Below are 17,770 nucleotides of genomic sequence, written 5' to 3' on the forward strand. Positions count from 1 at the left end.
TAAAAAGTTTTTCACACATCTCTTGTTAAAAAAAATTAGAATATTAAAAATTCCTTATGACTACTTCGCTTGGAATTTTTCTACTATTTTGATAATTGTATTCTTGATAGTTAAATTTGAATCTGCATCCGAAAATTTGAATGTGAATTTAAATTTAGGATAATCGTATGCTCTACTCTATTTCGTAGGTAGAGCTTGTCGCTCTAAATGGTAGATGGCACAACGAAACCTCTAATTTTTTCCACGATCAGTATGTCAGAACACGTGACACGAAATCTCACAAGGTGTCAGATTTATCTTATATCTCGTCTACTAATGATTCGCGTGCAAATAACGAACAACGCAAGTCGATATCGCATCACTCGTGTGCGTTCGGCCTTGAACGAATCACTACCGGTTTTTTGTTGACGATCGCGCACGATTCTTGGAACAACGATTAATTGGAACAACCTCCGAGTCCGACCGCTATACGTACATAATTTTGGCGGGACAGGAACGGACGGTAATGGAGGAACCCTTAAACAATTTGTAAAAAACGATGCGCGGACGTGTGAATGTAATATATTACGTTCGTGCAACTGCTGCTCCAGTTACGTCAAGAGCGTTACCCGACGGCGTTGTTCATGAATGCCAACGTAAACTCATTTTGAGAACATTGAAAAATAACTGAGAGAATGAAGAGAGTGGGGAAAACGCGACATGATTAAGCAATGCTTGGACATTGGAAATGGATCGTGTGTTTGTTTGTTGAAACTTTTCTTTTTTTTTTTGCGGATTTACTGCTGAGGAATTGCTTGAAATTTTTAGCGAAAGAATTATTATACTGTAATAGGTGAATTACGCTATTTAACGAAATTCATTATTTGACTATAGGAAATATAGAATTTCATTTTGTAGCATTATGTACAGAGGTCGACACTAAGTTCTGGTAGAAGAAATCTTTGATTGGAGAAAATTTCAGGGCTTTTAGGACTTTCAGGAGATTTGGAACGTAAATGTTAAGCTAGGTTAGGATAAGATAAGTTACAGAATGAAACAGGGATGGATGATTCAATATTTAAGAGGGAAAGCGGAAACAAAAATATTTAAAGAATAAGATGACATGGAAGTTGGTAAATTATACAACACGGAAGAGTTCATGCAGCAAAATTCTCTGTTCTAATTATCTTCTCTTTTAGGTCGTAAAAAGAGGAATAAGACCACGGTACAATGAAAAGATACATGCAATGCAATTTAAATTTAAAGAATCCTAACTTGTTGTTAGTTTTATTAGAGATTTAAGATAAAGGGATTTGGAAGGAAAAATTTCTGTTTGAAACTTTTGGTTTACAAAAAAAAAAAAAGAAGAACAAGATTGGAATACGATAGAAAAAAATGTTCATACGAAATTTTTAATCGTAAAGGACTTAAATGCAAGATTCTAATTTAGATATACTTAAGATTCAAGACGAAAGAATTTGCAGGGAAAAATCTCTCTTTTGTCCGTCTCCATTGTATGTATATATATATATATATATATATACATGTTGTTTTCGAGCGCGCGACTTACGTGGAACCGCATTGTTTACAGTTGACACAACGTGAAACGGTGAGAGGAAGAAAAGATCACGCTGCACGTCGTCGCCGTCGAGAAATCTGGACTCCGAGCGGTATTCGAGAAGAATTCCGAAGCATCGTGGATACAAAATCGCTTGACATTCTGCACAATAACTTGCGGTAAAAAAAAAAAAAAAAAGAAAAGAAAAAAACGAAAGAAATAAAAAGAGAAAAGAAAGAAACAATTCGGTCTAAAACGTGAAACACGATATATGGCTTGACAAAATTTCAGACTCGTACATGTGCTGATCGTCTGTCGCAGATTTATTACAAGATCGAAGAAACGACCAGAGTCCAGAGTCTCGGAGTGTTTTCCCCTCTCTTCTAATTCCGGCATAGTCCTTAGCTTATCTGCGAGTCTGTACTTATTGCCACTCGTGGCACCTCTCTGATGCAAGAAGTGTATCGGATAAACGGAGAGAGAAAGAGAGAAAGAAAGAGAGAAAGAGAAAGAGGCGTTTGTTAAGCTTTTTACGATTTTCACCGGAACGAACGTGGTCCAATTAATGCGATTACTATGCGCCGGAAGCTTCGCGTTGTCGTAACGGGCACGTTCAAATTTTAATTCGAAAAGAGAATCTTAATAGCTCTTTGGGATTTTAACCTCGTGCTTGGTAAAGAACGCTTCGTGTAGCTAAGTGGTCGTTAAAAGATAGAAAGGTAGAGGAAAGAAAAGGAAAAAGGAAGGGGATCGAGGGAGGAGAGTGAAGGATTCAAGGATATGACATGAAAAGCAGCGCGAGAATATTCATGAAAAAAGAGGATACTAAGGGACCGTTAACTTTAGAAGGATCTCCCTTTACTATTCAAAGCAGCTTGGAGGGAAACATACGCGGGAAAACAACGGCAACGCCACGCTTCACTCTTACATGCAAATTACAACGTTTCTAAGTTAACTGGAAACTGACGGTGGTCAGAGGGTTGGAAACTTTCAGACACGTATATGCGAGCACACTTAATTGACAATTAAGCGGCAAAGAAGCGGAGAGGGGGCGACTTTCTCATTTAGAATACCCGCAGCGTGGAGCAGAGGATCTTACGGGAAAACAATCTCTCCTGCACACGGAACGGACGGTCCCAGTGAAAAATTCAATTGCTGGCTTGAATCACGTCCCTTGATAAAGAATCGCCGGAAAGGAATTTCCGTTCGGGCGCCAGAAGGGTTCCTTTTTATCCCTCTCCCTCTCCCTCTCTCTCTCTTTCTCTTTCTTACTTCTCTTTCTTCGACTGCTGAAAGAATAACCAGCTCCAGTTTTCTTCATCCGACGAAACGGATCCACCTAAAATTTTTATTGATAGACCATCGAATACCTCCTTGTTCAAAAGAAAAGTAATCTCGATCTTGAAGAACGTTTGAAGGAACCAAGAAAGCGATCAATCATTCAGACACTTGTTACGCGGTTCATCAAAAGGTTAACAACTGTGGCGAGAAAGAAGTCACGAAGAGCTAGAAAGAAACGCAACTAAGTTCGACTTCGATCTTGTGAGGAATTATAGAAAAACTAGCTGTTACAGTACTGTCCTTGTATAATTTAGAAAAAAAAGAGGAAAAGGAAAGGACTGTGTCTAGTAACAAGACTAGTAATAGACAAGTAGTAAACAGAGTATAAGACACTAGCTTATTAATTATCAAACAGCAAAATTGAATTGAGCAACAAATCTAGCGACGATCGTCGAACAATTTAAAAAATATTAAGATTCTGCCCATCAAAGTACTTCCTCTAATAACAGAACTAACAGCAGTTAAATAGTAAACGAAGTATAAGATGATATTTCATTAATTTAGTACGATAGTCAATAGAGAAATTCAGTCGAGCAACAACTCTAGAGAACTCGTTGAAGAATTTTAATAACGTAACGATCCTGTCGTAGTCGACTAGTAGACGAAATATAAGAAACTATTTCATTAGTACTTAATCAACCGTATACTGGATAGAGGAATTGAACTGTACAGCAGGTATATTGACGTTTGTCGACGAGTTTTATTAAGTTAAGGACAGTGTCCGACGAAAGGGACACTTTTTTTCAAAACGGTGGAAAGGAAGTCACGAAACACGGCGAACCACTACGGTATCCACTACACGGGCTCGTACGCTTATAGCAACGGAGCACCGAGCGTGTACAACAGCTATCCGACGAACGGCGGGTTCGTGCAGTCTCATCTCCATGAAGACTATCGGCCGATTTACTTTTACGTAGCACAGCCCTATACTATCCCGTACACGTTCGCCAAGAGACCGAGGCCATCGTCGCTGCTGAGGCCAGGCAAACCTCGGAGCAACTGTCGCGTCAAGTTTTCCAAGAGGCTCGGCAACGGCGACTTCTCGCAGAAGGTCAAGCAGGGCGAGTTCTCGAGAAGCCTCAGCCAGGTGCACTTTGTCGAGAGCCAGGGGCAAGGTATTTATCATCATATTTTTCTTCATCTAGATATATACATCGTAGGTGACATTTAGAGAATCAATAATGAGAGTCAAAAGTGAGCGATACACCGTAGAAAAATGATGTTCGTGTAATACTGGTTTACGTATGATCTTTTTTACTATTAATTTGTAATCCTGCGTACTTTACATCCGATCTGTTAATTCATTTTCAATTTATGCGTGCTACATTCATGTGTTTTTAACTTATCAAATTTTATTTATAATAAAAGTTTTTAAATAAATTTTATGCCTTCAAGGTGCATGTTGAACCTTTGGCTCTCGCTGCACATCGCACGTGTGTTTTGAAAATATGTCACAACTTAGGATAATTCTGTTCTATCCTAAGACGTATAGACTAAGAGAGCGATTCTCCGTTCTCTCCTCATTTTGCTAAAATTTAAGGTACATGTCCTTTTTACCAGAACGATGTGTTTAATACAAGTCACTTTTGCGACGTTTCCAGATAGGTTTCCGCTTTTCTCGAAAAGCGCGTTTCAGCTGATTTGTGTTTGAAATACACGCGCGAATGTAACGCGTTAACATTTCGTTGTTCGACTTAATTGAATATTGTACCGTGTTTTATCGCGTCACTCGGTAGATTAAATTCTAAAGTTGTTCATAATTTGCTTACGATCAAATTTCTGTTTTTATATTCTCGCAATTCAAAGTTTAATAACATCTCTATTTGCAGTAATCGAGTTCAGCTTGACCTGTTTGCAATGTGCTAAGCTTTAGATATACTATCTTTCTAAATATGACAAAAACCGTTGAAATGATCAATTTATGCTTCACAAAACCATTTTGAGAGTGTCTTGACAAAATGACCGAGCTGCTGAGCGAAAGGAAAGCGAGAGAAGGATGAACTTTAATGCTCGAAATAATTGGAGAATTAAAATAATTGCTACGTTGATGTTGTCGTTTAATAAGCTGTCGGATACGCTGTGTGAATTCGATGTTTGATAGGTTGCTTGTTATTCACTGGTCTTGCTTCCTTTCATCCTTTTCCCTTTAGAATAGCGTGCGGATTAAATATCGTTAGATAAGCATTCTATAAATTTGTATTATCGAAAGAATAATGTATCCTATTTATTCTATACTGTTCGCTTTGATGAGTACTATTTGTTTCTGAAATTCGACTTCACTCTCTATATTCTTTTCCCAAACACTTTTCATCTGCTTCGTACAATCCTATCGCTCCGAGAATTCCGACAAAACAGTAATTCATCGGACGGATGAAAAAGGTTTCTGGAAAAGTAGCGTAATATTTGGTCTAGGCGCTTTCACACCAGCAGTATTTTTCTAGCAGACCGGATAATTGTTGCGAAAGCGGCATAGTTTCTGTGGCATAATTTAAATAGTTGTTGTCGTCAAGTAGACTACCGATACCCACGCGTCGACTGTCTTGTCCACGATTAAAGCGTCAACACGCTGCTTTTGCCGAAAAGAGAAACCGCCACCAGAGAAAGGAACATTGTCCAAATATAAGGCGTCATTCCAATCAACCTACGAACACAGAGGACATCGTATTTGGACGAGAAATATGCGCTGTCTCCGAATGGTTCTCGCGTTTACTCGCAAAAGGAAACAAGTTGTACGCACTAGCTAGTTACGAGTTAGCAGAGACAGCGAATAGGACAACATTTTTCCACGCACCTCCTAGGTTTATGTTACGATATAAAGCACACGAGAACGTAAGGAGTTAAGACTCTTTTATTCGCTTTGATGAGTAGAGATAACTTTAGAGGCTTTCATGCGTGTTGCAGGTTCTAAGTTTTTCACTGAGACCTGTAATTTCAGACAGTTTCGAAGATCTTAGCAATGCGGAGAAATCCAGAAGGTTGAAAAGCTTTGCGTGATATTTGAGATTTCAGAGGGTCTCAAAGATTTGAAGAGTTTGAAGAAAATGTAGAAATTGAGAATGTTATAAAAATCATTTAAAGATCGATTAAAGATTTGAGATACATATACGGCATTCTAGATCGGAGATTTTGGGATATTTTGAAGTTTCGAGTGCGCTGCAGCTTCGAAACTTTCTAGTGGTAGTTGAGGTTTCAGAGGGTTTCAAAGATTCCAGTAGTATAGGGTAATTGAGTATGTTCTAAAGGGTCTGAGGTTTCGTGAGGATTTCAAGAGTATCAGTGGTTCTAGATGCTAGAGAAAATTTAGGGACTATTAAGCACTTTAAAAAATCGATAACAGTTTTGAAATTTGTATTATAGAGAAATACCGTCCAAAGTCGACTATATTATAGTCTTAGAAATATCCTAGTAGACGCAGGGTCCGGTTGAATAACACGCGAAAGCGGAAATAATATGAATGTAAAAATAAGAAAAAGATACAGAGTAGAATTTGTCACGCGCATGTACTACACCAATTTTTAACTAAACACGTTCAAATTTTATTTTCTTGAAAATGAAGCTTTAAAGATTTTATTCCGCATTTTTGACTTATTTTTACACGCACAATGACCATCTGTCGATTACTTAATCCTATCTAATTTTCAAACTCGATTTTATTGAAAAGTAAGCCGAAAATGAAAAAGTTTTATTCTATATTTTTCCCTTATTTTTACACAAGGAACCACGGTGTGATTACTCGTTATTCAATCGGAGCCTGTGTACGTCGATCCTGTAATTTCTATTACGCTCTATCACCGACATTTATTTCCAAATACTTCTATACTTTCCTCTTATAAATCTCGTTTATTTCAACTTCGTTGAACTACAATGATTTTATAGTTAACACAACGCATACTTATCATGTACGAAGCTTCATGTGCCGGAGTTTAATTACACGACGGAATGCACCGTACACAAACTTGTTTCCTGTCACAGTATATAAACTTCATTGAAGTTTCATGGGCTGGCCGCTCTCAGAATGAAAGGAATGCGAGCCGCGCATCCGGTATGACTTGCCACTTCTTTCGTTCCTCCTCTGTCCAGTGATCTCAAACTATCCGAAGACTGGCTTGCCCCGTGATCCAAGGATGACGTCGATGTTCCGAAGGGGCACGATCTTTGCTACGTTCTTCTTGTCGTTACTGGGCGGTGGGCTGGTTTGTGCTGCTCTGGTGACGCAACATTGGGTCGAGGCGCGACCCTTAAGAACTCCAAATCCTCAAGAAAGCGCTGGCAGAGTTCACTTCGGCCTTCTTCAAGGAAAAAAGGAACTAAACGTCGCTTATGGCTGGAGGACATATCATATCTCTGGTAAGTTCTTCCAATAGTTTTTGAATGATGTACATCGACTATACATATAGTTATAAGTATTTGGATACTCTTTGATATGTAACTGTTAACTGGCAGGTATCATTGGGCTATTGGGCACCGTGATAATTTAGGTTTAAATTATTTAATTTTGGAGTTTTTAATTGAATTGGATCTTGTTACTAATCAACGCCAATCTTCTTTGAATGGCAACCATCACGTTCATATAAGAGAGAGGTAAATTATGTCTACAAGTGTAGGAAAAATCTGTGTTATAATTATTAGTAAAGTATTACTACGTAGCTCTAATGAAAAAATTCTATAAAAAAATAAATACATACTATAAATGCAGGAACATTTGTGACGTTGTTTAAAGAGCCACTATATATGGAAAATTAATGTGACACTTACTAGTAAAGTATTTCAGTATAGTCTTATTGAGACAGATAGGCAATGAAAATTTGTGCGATTAAATTTTTAGTGAAATGACAAGAGTATATATGTTTATATACTATTATTCTATAAAAATAATTACTCCAAAATTAAACGCAACAAGTCTCTGGGAAATACTTTGCGGTTATGAAGGTGGTCAGCTTCATTAAACTATTCGACTTTAGCCAACATCCACCACATGGCTTCTAACCATCGGAACCACTTTCTGTTAGATAAAGCGTCACGGTTAATGGATCGGATTTTACCTTCATCCCTGAATTGTTAACACTCTCCATTCAAGGATACCATCGTTTTCTCTTCCTACTACGTATCTTCGTTTTTTTTTCTCACAACGTGTTATATTTGCTCCACCGAGCATATAGCTATTATGTTGCTTATACGACAGCAAATGCATTACCGAGTGGTAATTAAACGCTTGAACTCCTTTCCGTGCATTTAGTGGTTTCTGCAGTCTTTCATACATTGTACTTTAAACCGAAGCTTCCAGGTACAGAGGCTATTATGTACTCTACGGTTTCTGTAATCATTAAACCATTTACAGTTGCGTTCCACTAATGGATAGCTGCGTTTTGGTATTAATAATTATCTTAATAGCTTTCAATATCGTCGTTCTACAAAATGTTTCATGCATTTCATTTTTGGAGGTCGAAGGTGAAGAAAATATCCTGCCTCTTATGGAAGAACAATTTCAAAATCCACAATATATCGTCGACTAATTCTACGTCTTGTTAAAACTATCTCTCCATTTGATTTTCAGACTATGTATGTATGCTTTTGCCATCTTCCTGAATATTTAAAAAGTGATGTATCTATATGTAGAATAATGTTAGATAATTTAAGTAAATATTGAATTATCAGTATATAAATTATACATCATTATTTAAAATCTAGGAATATATATTAATATTTTTGAAATTATAAATATCATTCAATTATTATACAAACACATAGCATGAGCCCATATTTCATCTGCAAATCGAATTAAAGAGTAATTTAAGTAATATAGAACTAGTCAACAGTGTATGGAATTCTAGAATTGCTTCACTGTGAGAAACAAAAACTGTAGCTCATCACATTTGTCCCATACTATTTTCTTTTCTTTTTACATTAAAATATTTTCTTTTATCCATTGAGTAACAAATTGAAAAAATCAACAAAACCAGCTATCATAAGTTTCCCCTATGATTTTCGCTTATTTTTTCGTAATCGAATAACCGAAGGGTTTTTCAAGCATCTAGAATGCGAGCTCGTATTGGATGTACGTGATTGCTTGCCACAAAGATTACCAGGAAACATCGGTGCTATTTGCACAATTCAATTTACGATGAGGTTTATGATTTAAAACACTGACCACGTAGTTTTTCAACACGACCGTGTACTGGACACGGACACTGATCTGTTAAATTATTCAATCTGTTCACCGTTGGCTAATCTGAGTTTCTGACGAGTTTCTCACCAACAACGCGTTTTACATAACTTTCATTCGACGCAAGGAGGGTGATCTTATCTTTGAAAGAACAACCAAGCACGACAGTCTGTCTCTATTATCTGTGTGCTACCTACAATGACACCAATCGATAATCAATTGTGATTGCAGCAGTATAAATTTATCTATGTATTTATCTTTATCTTACCTCGGTCGGTATGACTTTATTACTCAACCACTTCTCTAAAACGTTTCAGATAATTGCCCCGAGAAGATTGGAAAATTCTATACGTAATTTATATCCTGCAGCTGTCATCCTTGTGTCTTTATCCTGTTGATAAAACATAGATATGTACTAAGAAGAGCAAAAAATCCTGTATTCGAGTCATGTTTAGAAATCATGGATAGCTTAATAGACTTATAGAATAGATTGAAATGTACACATAACATTTAATTTTTGCAAAATGTCGTATTTGTGCTTTTTTCTCTGATAAGCTAAATCGTTCGCATTATTGAAGATCTTGTAGTCCATGAAATCTATGTTGTCTGCTACGATGTAACACATGTTTTACTACATCTTTTAAAATGGTTAAAATAAATTACATATATGGATTAAAGAATGTTTAGTAAAGTGAACAACTTATTGTTGTAATTAAAATAAAATGTGCAAAAGTTAAATGTTATGGCGTATGATATATTTCAATCTGTTGCGATTGAAAAGTGAGTATATAAAAATCGGGTGACAATGCATTCTAAAAAATTTAGTAACGTGGGTCATCGATGACCATCATTGCCAATGGACGCGTTAACGAATCGGAGCCTCGATCGTGTAACACGGTCGAACGAAACTAATCCGGGCACGCCGATTATCAAATAGTAGATTTATGGGAGATACGCGCGACTCTGCCGTTCACCATCTCCCACAGAAATCGCGTGCAGGTACAGTTATGCCGAATGAGATTCTCCTGGTCTGGCCAACTATCCGGCAGAATTTATGGTCCCAGTATCACATTGGGTACCTGAAGCACCGGAGAATCTCCCTCCATGCGGTTCTCCGCGACGATAACTCGTCCACTGGATATTATTCCAGGTTATACACATTGGTCGAGCTGGTGGAATCAAAATCTGATGTACTCCTTAGAAAATGAGCCGTTCACCAGAAACGATAATACCTAGCATGTACATACAGCGATAGTAATTTACTAGCGGTTAAATATAATTCACAAGTGAATTTCTGGACTAGTTAAATTCAGATATAGTATGCAGGACAGCCTATTTTTATCTATAAGTGGTAATGAAGTAGGAACTTAGAAGTTACATATTGAACAAAGCAAATTAATTAATATGTTTCTATTGATACTTCTTCTCCAGACTCAACGGACGTTATCTGTCCTTCCAATTGAATATAAATTCTGAAGTACTAGCATTTATAGAATGAAATGGGTCAGTCTGTCTAGACTCCTTTTTGAACATTCATTTTCAATATTTTTACCATAGAGATAAATAAATATGTGTCAAGTGAATTCATACTTTGAATGCTGAGAGAGAGAGAGAGAGAGAGAGAGAGAGAGAGAGAGAGAGAGAGAGAGAGAGAGAGAGATGACAACATTTTAAAAAGTTGTAAATATATGAACCAGTCAATATTGATTGTAATAAATCTAACATGAAATTCCAAATATTTACTAACAAACAAAAAAGGTACAAAAACTAGCTAAACATAAACTGTGGTACACATTTTGACACAGTTTACTATAACAATAAATGTGTAACATCCATATTCATGTACATATACATACAAGAATATCTATCTATACATATATATGAGAAATATGCCGGAAATGCGAGGAATTCTTGATTCGTTATCTATCCACGATTTTTTCCCAGCTTCACGGCCGAATTCGAATAACAAGAGTGTTCATAATGCTCGCGTGTCTTGTCATCCTGATACTGAAATCGTTATTGCCGGAGGAAACTGTTATCGTGCCATAAGCGGCGGTACAATGCCGGTCGGGCACTCGAGCGAAAACATCCGTTCCCCCCTAGCATCTTACCCTCAACGTGGAATCAGCCGGTATATTCACGTAATCCATGGGGTACGCTGTCCGCCAGCTGAAACATTTGAATAACAATTTTACGGGCTCACCGTGTATAACGGTTCGTCTCACGCACTTCGGTCTCGGCATAATTTTCGCGGCAGACCGGACGCAAAAACCTGCCCAGTACCGGCGAAATGGTATATCCTCGTTACTTTGCCTGTTTATGGCCTAAATTGGTTCCTATTAGATGGTAGATAGTCGCTTACTTATTTTTTATGTAAAGCTATACCTATTTGTATTTTAGGCTTTCTAAATTTGTATTTTTATATTGCAATCTATAAAGGAACATATATATTGTATATTTGCATTTTAGGTTAGAAAGTTTGACGTAGAGGTTAGGGGTCTAAAGGGAGTAAGGGATTTTAATAGAAACTTGAATTAGATAAACAAGATCTAAAATTAGTCAGCTGAAGAGAAATAGTGAATGTAAATTTCCTTTCAAATTTAACCTGGTTACAGTAATCAGAAAATAGTTCTGCTGGTAGCCATTGTTCTGCAACATCAGATAATATAAAGGTATGGTGATATTTTTTTTTTATCTAGTTACATCTATATCTGAAATTTTCATTATCTTTTTTTCTACAAGTTTCGTATTGGACGCTCGATCTACAGATCCAATTTCCTCGTAGCATTTCCCGCCCGCCTCGACATATTCGTTTTTCCCAGCAACCATTTCATATTGCATTCTCGATCTGGAAGTGCAGTATCTTCTTTTGCCCAGTTTCTGTTCGTTCACAAAATTTTCGCCGTGTAATAAGAACTTGATATTCTGGTCTCGATCCTCGAAGAAGTCTGATCTGTAGAGCAACTAATGAAGACTGAAGGATATCCTTGAAAAATATCCAGAGCATCCTGATATATTTCGTCTAGTGAATTGTTATACGTATAGAATACAGGATAATGTTGTTTAATATTTTTGATCACAGATCATTTGTAGTTAACTTTCGTTTAATGCTTTTGATTATAAATAATTTATAATACTTTTACGTTGAGAAGGTTCTAGAAATGCTTTGTGTTACGATGACCGATAAGTTTGATGTTCAATGTACACAATACATATCTATGGAAATCGGAGAATGTAGCAGAACGGTAATTGCACTCTCATGGCCAAGTAGTTTGACCCAGTGGCAGCTAAGTGTAGAGTATCAACCACATCGCAATTCTTATTACAGATGATTCTCTCTTCTTTTCTTTATCACCTTCTCGTATTACGATTCAGTAATGACCAGCTACGTATCGAATAACAATCTCCTGTTGAAACTGTACATTGTGGACAATTTCTCATTCAAGATAGTGACGTCTACTTTTTATATGAATCTTCGGATCTATCTTTGCATTATATACAAGAGATTGTACAATATTCAAAGAGATATATACAATGTGTAAGAAATATAAGTGTAACGAGAATCGTAACATGATCTTAACTTCCAGATCGCGGGAGGTTCGTAAGAAAACGTTGATGCAAATGCGGCCATGATCATGAAAAATCCAAGATTAAATTTTTGTTTATTGGAATGTATTCCGCCCATTACAAGCGACGAAAGTCTCGAAGGAACCATAGATCGAAAACGATTCTTTCTCCCGATCAAACCTGAATCTTCGAGTAACATGAATGATATAAATCTTCAAATAGTTCGAATAATTCGAATTTCAGTTAAGCCAAATAATCTAAATCCTTAAGCAACTTGAATAATCCGAATCTTCAAATGACTTGACTAATCTGAGTAATACTTCAACGTTACTGCCCAATTCCGCATATATGCGTGTGAAAGCAGTTATATAGATGGAGCCAGCGTGGAATCAGGTTCAGCCGTCTCTCCCCCGATAAGAACAATGACATTGTTGGCACGCGTCATGAGAAACGTTTCTCTTTCATAGAGCCACGGAATGGTCCCAAAGGGACACACGAGAAACACGTACCGGTTCGATCATGTATGTAGCGATAGTCGCATGGCGTGCACGATCAACCATCATGTATAGTTACTATTTAGCCTGAAACGTGAGGTCAATAACAGCCTCTTCGTTTTATTGTACCTGCAACGGGGCAGCCATTGGTATGCGTGACGCAATGAAATTGGCGTAATCATTTATTAATTCCCCCTCCGTTCCTCTTCGGCTATATAGTTCATTGATAATCAAGAAAAGAATTAATCGCGCTGATGCACGCGACTAGCATATTCTCTTTGATCATTCGTCGAACGTGCGCTTAATGACAAAGGCCAATGGCATTTATTATTTTTTGAATGGTATTTATCTCCTTCTTTCTTTTTGTCAATCGTACGTAATAAATTTTTCAGCTGAATTCTAACCTCTTTGTGAATCGTAGGTTCTTTATTGGTGGCGGAATTCACGAGATGTTAATTGCTGGAATCTGGTACTTGGAAGTAGAATGAAGAATTTTATGTAAAGTAGATTCCTTCAAACGGAGGAATTTTAAGTCGATAACGTCCTTTTAATACTAGAATATTTGGAAGCGTAGAGTTCTTTTTAAAACATATTAATAACTTTCATTTTAATATATATTTCTGTATACGATATAGATTGGTAATTCTGATGTTAAATAATCTATCTATTAATTTCTATTTTATATCAATAATTTATTAACGTCTACGTTATATTGATAACGTATTAGTTCCATTAGTTTCAGTTATTATATGTACTAGTTATTAGTTTCGGTGTAGTATTAAATGATCTTTTTCTCTATGTCGATTCTCTAATCTTTTAAAAATTTTTTAAAAATTTGTCGGATGATATAGCAAGATAAAATGAAGAACACATTTTATTCATTTCTCAAATAAAAATTCTTCAGAATGAAAGAGAAGAACGCAAGGAGAAAAAATTCTTTCTTGTCTCTGTATGATTAATGGTTTGGTGTCAGCGGTTATTTAAATTACTTAACAGTAGAACAGACAGCCGTAAGAGTCTCGAACTGTCTGACACGGTTTTAATTCGTTTCCGATGGAGATTTCATCAGCGGCAAAAAGTTTTGCGACACCCACGCGCAAAAGAAGCGGTTGAATAAAGAAATACGGCCCGAGGGAAAGATTCCGTGCGCGAGAGTAGCCGCGACGGTTGTAACAATAGGAGCAGAAACTGGTTTCTGAGTGTGCAAAAATCCACGACCGAGCCTCGTGGTCGACTTTCACGTGCTCGGGCTACGTCGTATCATCGACTGTTCCCCGGATGCTGACCACGGGGAATATTAAGACCCTTTTTCCTGGAAAACTTTCACGGCCAACGAAAGTCTTGGATCACATTTCATCTAGTTATAATTATCTTTATAAATTCCTTTTTTTAGAGCTGTTCTAAGATTGGTACTTTAAGATTAAATGAAATGTACGGTACATTTCGTCTTTTCTTGTTCCTTATGTTTGATAATCTTGGATCTGATTTTAAAGACACCGAAGGTCCTAGATTATATATTTCCTTGCTTTCGTCTGGTCATAATAATCTCTGTACACTTCTCTTTTTGTGTGTGTTCTACAAGGTTGATACTCTGATCTATCAACTTTCAATTTCTCCCCTTGAAATTATATAATTTACATATTTTAATTGATCTCCTACGGATGTCGATTTTTCATAGACATAAAAAATATATTTCTGAAATATGAAATATATTAATATATAATATTAAATATATTTCTTGAATTAAAAGGAATCCTCCCTTATGAATAGTGCACATTTCTTTTCATGATTCCAAGTCGAATTCATTATATTTAATGGATTAATGGTATGTTTGAACAAAGAGTATTTTAATAATTACGGATTTAGCTCTCAAGCAACCAAAGGTTACCAAAAATTACTTCAATATTCCACTTATTATTATTATTAGATTAGATTGTTTTAGAAAGAAGATATTTATTTGGATTGTTCTTTTCACCTACATACCTACAAAAATCTTTTTCTTGTGGCTGAACAAAATTATTAAGGCAAACTACTGTAATTGAAGAATTTATTCTTTATTAAGGTAAAATATGGTCATTTTGTGTGCTGGAACTGAGTGCTGGGAGTAAACGTCGAACACAAGGAAGGGTGCAGCTCTTGAGAAATTCCTCGGATGTCCTTTCGTGGACGCAAGTTGTTAACTTAGCGATTCACTGAGAACCCCGCCCGCGGCTAATTAAATAGTCCGTTATTTGCGATGCAATATAACTTGAACTAGCTAAAGCAAGAGTATTTACTGCACGCTTAATTATTCATTGCGTACCACGATAGCTTCAGTTTGCACGTCAATCCAAAGTGGGATTCGGTTTGCTGAGAAAAATTGAGCTCTGAAATGCATGGAGACTTTTTCAACGATAATAATGGACCCCGTACATTAATAATATGCTAATGAAACGTTGATTAATGATAATAAGAGTTTATTATAGCAATTATAATTGATTTGTAGATTAGTTTGGTTTTTAACATACTTTGCTCTGATTTGATCGGCTCAATTTTATTAACTATTCTCAATTTAATCATTTCTCTTTTCTAGCGAGATTAAACACTTTTTTTAGTCTACAGACTTTTTGCGTGTTATTTTGTTATTTTTAATTATAATTTGATAATATAGAAAATATCGCAGTATTTAAATGCAAATGACTGAAATATAAATGCGAGATAACGAGGCCCGCATCGTTGATTTTTACTGCTGCCACTAAGAACATTGAAACGCTATTATTAAAGTTATCGCATAAAAATAATCGTTTGTTTCGTTTCAGTACCTCAAATGATCAAGCAAGATCCGACGGTGATGTCCTGGGGACTGTGGATCAGCACTCTAACAACAACCTCAGCTGCACTTGTCACCGCTGGCCTGGCTGCTTTACTCGCCGTTCTGAACACAGCCACTTCTCCTAGATCTAAGATCCTTTCTGATCCTGGAGTATATTTTATAAATATCTTAACACGTACGTCGATGAAAGTATTTAATTTCAAATACTTAGTACAGATAGATTACTTTAAAGTTCAAATAGAAAAGAAGCAATCTTTTTAAAAAATTAAAAAATTGGTTAAAATTCATTAGATCAATTATATTATAATACGTAAAATTTGAAATACAAAGCTAATTGATATTTGATTCAGTACTAATGTGCATGGCGAGTACGAGCACTTGGCTGGCGCAGTATTACACGAAGCTATACTTCAACGTGCTTCCAAAGGAGGATATTGATAATATGTGGACCAGCGAAGGTTCTGCCGAGCTTGGTTATTCATTTTGGTAAGAGACTTTTCATTCTTCTGCTCGATAGCATGGTTGCATTCACAATAGAAATCCTCGGTCAAGCCTCATCGATGATCTCGCATTTTCGTAGTTGTTTGCAAGTTTTATGCGCGCCATTCGATATTGTGAATGTTTTTCGATTTCCAGTAAAAGTCCAACCTTTTCAAATAACGAGCAGTGAATGCAAAGCGTGAAACTTGCAGCTTTGTAGAATACTATTCAATTTAAGTTAATTTATAATTTGTAGTGTAAAGTATCGTATCTTTTAAACGTTCAAATTATTTTACTTTTATCATTCTAAAGATAAAGGAAAGAGATATGATTATTATCAGACTACGAATGTTTATGCATTTATGAAAAATTTAAATATGCAAAAAATTTACACAATATATAAATCAATAATATATACACAATACTTTATCTAAGTGGCATTTTTTAAATTGTATTCATAAAAAATATAAATTTGCATAAAGATCTATGATCTATTTATTATTTCTGCATGTATTAATGCGTTAAGGAAAGTGTCCTTGAGAATTTAACTGATTTTAGATATGTAGTTATATCCGATGTAACTTTCCTCCTTTTAATCACTGTTAAGTTACAACAGTCAAAGCGTAGAAAAAATGAAATACAGAAAATTATTTAGGTTTCTAGAGGTATATTTGAAATTTAACCTCTGAATTTTCTCATTACATTGCTCTTCTTTCAGGTTGGTTGTTTGTGCTGGTGTGGTGCATTTAATCAGCATAGCATTGGTAGGCTGGGGCTCAGGACGAGACAAAATCGAACGCCTGGAGACAATTCCCGCACTGGAGGAAAAGACCGCCGCGGCAATAATGCTGTATTGAATCCCAAGGCTCTTGAGACGAGGACTCAAAGACAGAAGAGATCCATTACAAAAATTACACAGAGTGCTGCTCATATTTGTTAGCATGTGTCGAGGCAACAGGAGTCGATTAAGCAGAGAGCTGGCTACGATATTTCTGCTATTCGAGAAAAGACAAGTTCCTAGATGTTTGTTAGCATACTTAGCATCGTAATGTAAAAAAAAAGGAAGAGCAAGCACGTTAACGGCATTACCACTTAAATCGTGTTAAAGCTTCAGTGTGAAATTTGAAGAATGTTAAAAAAAAACCTTCGATTTATATAATACAATTATTGTCCGATATTCGGATCACGAATTTGTTGAAACATTTAACAATAAATGAAACGCGAATTTCATCGCGCGAAATAAAAACTAAAATTTCACTAAACCGAGCGCAAAGGTGGAAACACGATTTTTGTAACGATCTGATCAGAATGTAGTTTCCGGCTGAACGCTTTTATTTAAAAAAATATGACCGCGAGCTTTTCAGACCGCTGAAATT

General features: G+C 36.2%; 1 protein-coding gene and 1 long non-coding RNA gene across 3 annotated transcripts; one reads left to right on the forward strand and one right to left on the reverse strand.

Moving 5' to 3' along the window:
* Positions 1–508: 508 nt before the first annotated feature.
* On the forward strand, positions 509–17,527 carry LOC100649578 (clarin-2). Of its 2 annotated transcripts, XM_048407534.1 has the most exons (8): positions 509–832; positions 898–1,493; positions 1,571–1,716; positions 1,829–3,993; positions 6,959–7,225; positions 15,901–16,089; positions 16,265–16,400; positions 17,113–17,527. In XM_048407534.1, exons 5-8 carry the CDS (start codon positions 7,003–7,005, stop codon positions 17,249–17,251), a joined length of 687 nt encoding a protein of 228 aa, XP_048263491.1. In that variant the 5' UTR covers positions 509–832; positions 898–1,493; positions 1,571–1,716; positions 1,829–3,993; positions 6,959–7,002; the 3' UTR covers positions 17,252–17,527. The 2 variants fall into 2 exon arrangements, with proteins under 2 accessions (XP_048263491.1, XP_048263490.1); XM_048407533.1 differs by having other exon boundaries at positions 509–1,493.
* Positions 7,114–10,661, reverse strand: LOC125385448. Its single transcript, XR_007224745.1, has 2 exons — positions 9,310–10,661; positions 7,114–9,234 (listed from the first exon to the last, which is right to left on the reverse strand). It is a non-coding gene; the product is annotated as an uncharacterized LOC125385448 (long non-coding RNA).
* Positions 17,528–17,770: the final 243 nt, after the last annotated feature.

Source organism: Bombus terrestris, chromosome 7 (genome assembly GCF_910591885.1).
Source record: "Bombus terrestris chromosome 7, iyBomTerr1.2, whole genome shotgun sequence".
Classification (NCBI taxonomy): Eukaryota; Metazoa; Arthropoda; class Insecta; order Hymenoptera; family Apidae; genus Bombus; species Bombus terrestris.

What these genes read in the sequence shown, in the direction of transcription:
- LOC100649578 (XM_048407533.1), top strand. Translation starts at nt 7,003, where the DNA reads ATGACGTCGATGTTCCGAAGGGGCACGATCTTTGCTACGTTCTTCTTG. An exon ending in GAGGACATATCATATCTCTG is followed by an intron (nt 7,226 to 15,900) that starts GTAAGTTCTTCC and finishes GTTTCGTTTCAG; the next exon opens with TACCTCAAATGATCAAGCAA. An exon ending in GAGCTTGGTTATTCATTTTG is followed by an intron (nt 16,401 to 17,112) that starts GTAAGAGACTTT and finishes CTCTTCTTTCAG; the next exon opens with GTTGGTTGTTTGTGCTGGTG.